Genomic DNA, 7,367 nt, shown 5'->3' with positions numbered 1-7,367 from the left:
CAAAGGCATTTAAATTGTTAAAAACAATGTTACTTTAGCTGTGTGGTTATAATTGAGGTAACATTAAAATTATTGAGCAAATTACGATCCAACTGTTTTATAAGTTGGTAACTCCCAAAGTTAGAATATATTGGTTGTTAATAAATTATCATGTACGAATATATTAATTTATCATCGTGTAATTTTAGGTTGGTAGAAGTTCATGTTGATGTGAGAAGTTATTATGTTGAGATAATAATATAATATATTTTTATAATTTAAATTAAGATATTACTTAACATATTTTATTAGTTATTACTCTATATAGTATGACTTCACTCAGTTTCAATATAGATGAGATAGTTTGACTTGACACGGAGTTTAAGAACAAAAAAGAAGACTTTTAAAACTTATGGTCCTAAAAGTTTTGTGGGGGTCATGCTATTTGTATGGGGGTAAGAACTTCTCATTAGAGGTAAAATGAGTAAAATAAAAAGTGAAAAGTTAAACTATTTCCAAATACAGAAATGTGATTTTTTTCTTGGAACAGAATAATAAGAAAAATATTTTATGTAAATTGAAAGGGAAGGAGTATTTATTTTGAATCATGTTGGATTTTTATTTCTTTGTATCACCGACTATATATGGGGTATAATATTTAAGTTTATGTTAATTATTTAACATATAATTTATTCTTTTTAATTTATATAATTTAGCAGGATCACAATATTATCCGCACATCGTGCGGGCACTAATACTAGTTAAAGGTATAAAGGAACAAATAGTGGATTGAAGAATTAATGGAGCATCATGATCTTTCTTCTTTTGTTTCTTCTTTTAGTTTTCAACTAGAGTTTCAATCTTTCTTTCCTTCCATAGATAGAATGATAACAACTTTAGCCATGAAATTGTGAGAACTCGAAAGAAATTTGGGCAAAAATTGAAAGAGGATCAAATATGAGATTGTTTAGACGGCTGCAAAGATGAAGGAGAACGATAATAGTACTCTATGAAAGTATTCTGAAAACTAAAAGAGCTGAAGTGAAAGATGTTTCATGAATTTGTGTTTCTAAGATTTTTTTGTGAGTGCCGAATTAAAAAGAGGTGGAGCGAGATGAAGTGAATAGATGGGGAAAGCCAATGAAATTACAACTTTGTCACTCTTCTATATAAATAAAAAAATATAATAGAAAAAAATATAGTTTGTTTTATTTATTTTGTTGGGAAGAATACAGGAGTAAAGTTTCAATTTGGGTTAAGTGTAAAATAGTAAAGTAGAATCACTAGAGTCGATGCTCCCGTGCACCATATCCAGCAATCTCGCCACCACAGATTTCCTCAATTTTCCGTAATAAATCAAATCTAACCGTTAAATAATAAAGTCACCGACACGCGGACGGTCAAGATATAAAATTGCAATCTAGGGCACGATCCGACCAAGCAGATCCCAAACACAGAGACCCTCTCCTCTCCAATTTCAGCTCTATAAATCAACCCCCTCGACTCCTTCTACACCTTCGCTGAGACTTGCGAGTTGCGAGCTTACACTTTTTCCATTTGTTTTTTCAGTGTTCGTTTTGTCTTTACACTGAGTGAAGAAAGAAATACAATAAATATATGCGTGTTCAAAAATGGCGAAGGCTCGTAATAAGGGGAAGAACGAAGAGCAGAAAGGGGATAATTCTGAAGCAGTGATTCGTCATCAGAAGCTATGTCTCTCTATCGACATGGACAAACGTCGAATTTACGGGTATGTCTTCTTTCTCTTTACCCACCAAGATTTCCCATTTTCTCGAATTTACTGTCCAAATCCCCATCCTGCTATTCTATTAATTTCAAGAAAATTGTGAACATCAACATTTTTTAAAGATAAATTACATTCTCACTCAGTAAAATTTCAAGAAAACTGGGAATATCCACTCTTGTTGAAGCTCACGATGTTCAAACCGCTTCCCACCAAGTAAAATTTCAAGAACTATAAATTTTAGAAAACCTACAAGGTTTAGACCGTATAGTTGAGATTATGTTCCTCAGCTGATTCTTTATAGAAATTCAAATGTTTTTTGGAAAATAAAATTTACCTCTTTAATAATTTGAAATTTTAAAAATCTGTTTTGGTTATATATTTTTTTTCTCAAATACAACTAATGGGATTCAATTGAACCCATTTTCTTCAAGCTAGCTCTGCCCCTTGACCCTTGGTATTAGGATTGTTGTTAGACTGAGTTATGTAAACCCTGGATGTTAATGCCAACTTGAGTGTTAACTTTTTGGCTTTTCAGTTACACAGAACTTGATATAGTTCCACCAGAAAACGGAATTTTGGGCTTGCACGCGGATAATTTGGTAATAGACAGTGTTACAGTTGATGGGGAGCCTACAGAATTTGAAGTTTTCCCGCACTATTTACCCTTGGAGAATGGGGATAGATGGTGCTCTGTATCATCAACTACTTCAGCTGCTGATGCCGCGGGTTCAGTGTACTTATCATCTCTAGATAGAGAATTGGTACCAAATTTGTTGATAATGTGCAGAAAATCCGCGAAGGATGAGATTGAAAAACAGGAAGTGCATTTAGAGAATGGGGTGGACTCTTCAGCTGAAAACAATCAGGTTTTTGCATATTTAATTTAGTTTGTTGGTTCACTGCACAGGCTTTAAGTGCTGCCGACTATATTTTTGGTTCACTGCACGAAATGTGCTTTCAGATTCGGCTCATCCGCAATATCATAATTTTAGTCACATCGTCCTTATTAAAAAAAATAACTTAAAGTCACATCATTCTCGCGTGAGTTGGCTTGAAATGTAAAATCTTGGTTCACTCATGAATTTAACTATCATCCAACAAAACTGATGTGTTGCCGCATAACTATATTTCTCTAAAGTTTAAGCACCATAATCAACCCAAAGGTTGCAAATTGACACGTCTCCACCATATGATACTCAAAAGGAAATATTGTCTCAAAATTTAAAGGCCCTAGTCAGATTTGAAGTGCGATATAATTGGAGAAATTTTTCTATCTGGATACTTTAATTTATAGAGAGATTTTCTGTCTTATAACTTTGATCAGATTTCCTTTAGGATATTTAAGTAATGTGGTTACACTTCTGTGACTTATGTAGGTTATGTTGGATGCAGAATGTGAAAAAGGTCCGTATTGATTATTGGGTAGAGAAGGCTGAAACTGGAATCCATTTTGATGGTGATGTTTTACATACTGACAACCAAATTCGGCGTGCACGATGTTGGTTCCCCTGCATGGACGACAATTTACAATGTTGCTGGTAAGATGCAAGACTTATGAAACTTATGGATGCTGTTTGAATTTAAATTTACTATATTCATTATTGTTGCTTTTTCTGCAGCTACGATTTGGAATTTACAGTGGCCAGTAATCTTGTGGCTGTTAGTACTGGAACCTTACTTTATCAGGTGGGTGGATACATTACATCTCTTCTTCTGAGCTAGTCCACTGAGGTGAAAATCATGGTGAGGAAGTGGTCCTAGTGGAGCTAGGATTTGTGAACTGTAAAAGTCCACCATGCTTTACCTTTATGATGACAAGAATGAGTATTAGTTGGTTAGTTGATGACAGAGCTATATTTATGATTTTTAAGAATCTGCTTCTTTTCTTGACAAATATATTCTTGATAAATATTTAGTGAAATGCTAATTCCTGTATCTTCGGCTTTAATATTTCATTGTGAAATATTAACATATAAGGCTTCTTCTAATGTTTCTGGAAACGTTCTGTGTGTAGGAGCAGTTATTTTAGTTTCCGGTTCCTTTGTGAGGAGTGAGAACCCAGAAAGTTGGATTAAAAGAGTAAAAGATGGTGCCTCTCAGAATATTGTTGTTTCAACAACAACAACAACATACCCAGTAAAATCCCACTAGTGGGGTCTGGGGAGGGTAGGATGTACGCAGACCTTACCCCTACCCCGGAAGGTTAGAGAGGCTGTTTCCGGGAGACCCCCGCCTCAACAGAAGAGATAATAAAAGCAGAAAAGAAATGCAAGAAGAGATCTGTAACAACAAAAGAAGCAAGAAGAGTAATAATAATATCTTAAAATACACCAAATAAGTGTAATAATAATCTTAAAATACACAACATAGACCGCTACCAAACATTGGTAAAGCTCTATCAGACTACCCGGTACAAAAGGGAAAAACCATGCACTACCCCCTAGCCTACAACCCTAATGCTCGACCTCCACACGTTCCTATCAAGAGCCATGTCCTCGGAAATCTGAAGACGCGCCATGTCTTGCCTGATTACCTCGCCCCAATTCTTCTTAGGCCGCCCTCTACCTCTTCTCGCACCAGCCAAAGCCAACCGCTTGCACCTCCTAACCGGGGAATCTATGGTTCTCCTCCGCACGTGTCCAAACCACCTAAGCCTCGCTTCCCTCATCTTGTCGTCCACGGGAGCAACGCCCACCTTCTCCCGAATATCTTCATTCCTTATCTTATCCAGTTTAGTATGCCCGCACATCCATCTCAACATCCTCATCTCGGCTACTTTCATCCTCTGGATATGTGAATTCTTAATTGGCCAATACTCAGCCCCATATAACATAGCCGGCCTAACCACCGCTCTGTAGAACTTACCTTTGAGTTTCGGTGGTACCCTCTTGTCACACAAGACTCCAGATGCTAACCGCCATTTCGTCCACCCTCTTGTCACACAGGACTCCAGATGCTAACCGCCATTTCGTCCACCCCACCCCAATGCGGTGCGTGACATCCCCGTTAATCTCCCCATCTCCTTGGATAATAGACCCCATCTCCTTGGATAATAGACCCTAGGTACTTGAAACTGTCCCTTGGGGATACTTGTGAGTCGAGCCTCACCACCCCGTCCGCTTCCCCTGACACGCCGCTGAACTTACACTCCAGATATTCCGTCTTGGTCCTACTCAATTTGAAACCTTTGGACTCCAAAGCCTGCCTCCACACCTCCAGTCTCTCATTAACACTGCTACGCGACTCATCGATCAGAACTATATCATCAACGAACAACATACACCATGGCACCTCCCCTTGAATATGGTGTGTCAAGGCATCCATCGTCAGAGAAAATTAGAATGGGCTAAGAGCAGATCCTTGGTGTAACAATAAGTCGAGCCTCATTGTTAATATTCTTTTAAGTAAAACTATAGTTTGTTAGCTAGTGAAGTTGTATACAACAGATCAATTTATATGAAGTTTCATGTCTGCATGACTTTTCAATTGGAAAGAAGGGACAGCCTCCATGGTAAAAATGGTGCTTAAAATTCTTCGCAAAATAAGTTCTTGGCACGATTCAACATAAACCTTCAGGAAAAGGTTGCGAAAAGCAAGTAGATGTTACAACTTACAACCATAGTTCTTGAAGATTGCTTTGCCGCTTGCCCTTCTTATGCAGTTCTCATGCTTTATGTTGTGCTAGCTGCGATTTTCTTCTTGCCTGGATGCAATTAGAGGCTCCTCAGTGAGCAAATGTTGTCAAACTGCTAGGTCTTTTCTTTATCTGAAGTTTTCTGGGGCTGGTCATGGCGTAAGAGTAACTCTTTCTCCCCATCTATACCCTTTTTTTCATCTGAAGGTATTTTTTTTTGATGGATTTTGAATCTATGAAACTAGTAGGTTTTGTTTTATGGTGGTAAATACTTAAGAGGGATATGTGAAAAAGAGGGAGGCATGATCATTTTTTAACTTTGTTCAGGTTAAGTCATCCTTTTCTAGAATAACTTTGAATTCATTTGTGTCTTGTTGTAATGCGCTTCATAGTCACAAGGAGTTAAATCTCGTTACTTTTGTTGTGGAATGACCAATTTTTCCTTCATGTTGCAGTTTGACATTGGTTTTCAAATAAAATGAAACTGTGAGTTTACTGTTTATCAATCGTTATCAATTTTTTGCTGGATGCACTTTGCCCATATATTGAAATCAATATACTCCAATTATGTCCTTTGGCTGCCTCTTTTTTCCCCACAATGTGGTGTCTATAGATGTATGACCAAATCTAGGTAGTTGATGTCTTATCTTTTTTCTGGTCAGATCTGGACCGAGGATGTTCCTGCTCGTAAAACATACGTCTATAGATTAAGTACTCCTGTCAGTGCTCGATGGATATCCTTGGCAGTCGCACCATTTGAAATTCTTCCTGACCACAATATTAGTCAGCTCTCGCATATTTGTCTCCCTGCTGACTCAGCAAAGCTGCGGCACACTGTGGGATTTTTTCACAGTGCTTTTAGGTATGTAATATCTCTTCACTGAAACATCTTTACTTGGGCTTCTTTTCACTTTACCCTCCCCTTCCAACCTCCCTTTTACTAATATTCAATCAGTGGAGCTCAAAGAAATTCTTTTCGTTTGTTTTTGAACAGCTACTATGAAGACTACCTTTCTGCGTCATTTCCATTTGCGTCATACAGTCAAGTTTTTATTTCTCCTGAGATGGCAATATCATCATTGAGTTTAGGAGCCTCCTTGAGCATCTTCAGCTCTCAATTACTATTTGATGAGAAGGTCATTGATAAGGTATGCTTGTACACGAAGGAAATTTTGGATTTTGATCTTCAAAATTGGGGAAAATCTAGTGAACAGTCAAAAAGGAAAATATGCAGAAATGGCTTGTGCCTTCTGCTCCTGTTCATGCTTGCCTATTATTCTGGTTGCCCTTTTATTATTCCTCCCCAGAAGAATGTAGGTGGCATGCATTAACACTTGGTTATCAAGAAAATATCTTGGTCATTGTTTTTCCTTGTTTTTCTGTTTCTCTTGATGGGTTCAGATTTATTTAACAGACAATAGAGACAAGGATTAAACTTGCTTATGCCCTTGCAAGACAATGGTTTGGAGTATATATCACCCCAGAAGCGCCAAATGATGGTAAAGTGTTGGACATGCTGTTAACATGTGATAATCGAACTTCTGTATCTTAACTATGTGTTATTAATGTTCTCAGATTGGTTGTTGGATGGTCTTGCTGGTTTCTTGACTGATATATTCATCAAGAGATTCCTTGGAAATAATGAAGCACGCTATAGGAGATACAAGGTTTGCTTCTGTTTTATGGTCTTCATTAGCAAGCAACAAGTCAATTTTTGCATTTTATTTGTAGCTCCACCAACATTTTATAGATTGAAGCTTGTAGCCCCTTTAGGCTCATTTCACTATGGCTATTCTTATGACAAGGCAGAATAGGCACATGATAGAGTAAGAAGGAAGCTTTTAGGTTCATCAGTTGTGTTATTTGTGTTGATTTGTTTGTAATTCGAACCTAGCTTCTCTTGCAATACCTTATGTAAAATGTAGTTTGCTAATTTAAGTTCAAACTGCAGAAGCTTTATTCTGACATATCTTCTCTCTCTCTCTCTCTCTTTCTGTGTGTCCCCCC

General features: G+C 37.3%; 1 protein-coding gene across 3 annotated transcripts in view; it reads left to right on the top strand.

The window, feature by feature from the left end:
* Window positions 1,418–7,367, top strand: part of LOC109224056 (transcription initiation factor TFIID subunit 2) — a 17,239-nt gene continuing 11,289 nt past the window's right edge. Inside the window, exons 1-8 of one of the 3 annotated variants that reach the window (XM_019388600.1) lie at window positions 1,418–1,729; window positions 2,262–2,592; window positions 3,119–3,264; window positions 3,346–3,412; window positions 6,023–6,222; window positions 6,355–6,508; window positions 6,775–6,859; window positions 6,936–7,027. In XM_019388600.1, the coding sequence (XP_019244145.1) occupies window positions 1,611–1,729; window positions 2,262–2,592; window positions 3,119–3,264; window positions 3,346–3,412; window positions 6,023–6,222; window positions 6,355–6,508; window positions 6,775–6,859; window positions 6,936–7,027 (1,194 nt within the window). In that variant the 5' untranslated portion in view covers window positions 1,418–1,610. Of the gene's footprint in view, window positions 1,730–2,261; window positions 2,593–3,102; window positions 3,265–3,345; window positions 3,413–6,022; window positions 6,223–6,354; window positions 6,509–6,774; window positions 6,860–6,935; window positions 7,028–7,367 lie in introns of those variants that run through there. The other 2 variants (XM_019388598.1, XM_019388599.1) reach the window with 2 other exon arrangements.

This window comes from Nicotiana attenuata, chromosome 3, assembly GCF_001879085.1.
Source record: "Nicotiana attenuata strain UT chromosome 3, NIATTr2, whole genome shotgun sequence".
NCBI classification, from domain to species: Eukaryota; Viridiplantae; Streptophyta; class Magnoliopsida; order Solanales; family Solanaceae; genus Nicotiana; species Nicotiana attenuata.
This window is presented reverse-complemented; position numbering and strand designations above follow the sequence as displayed.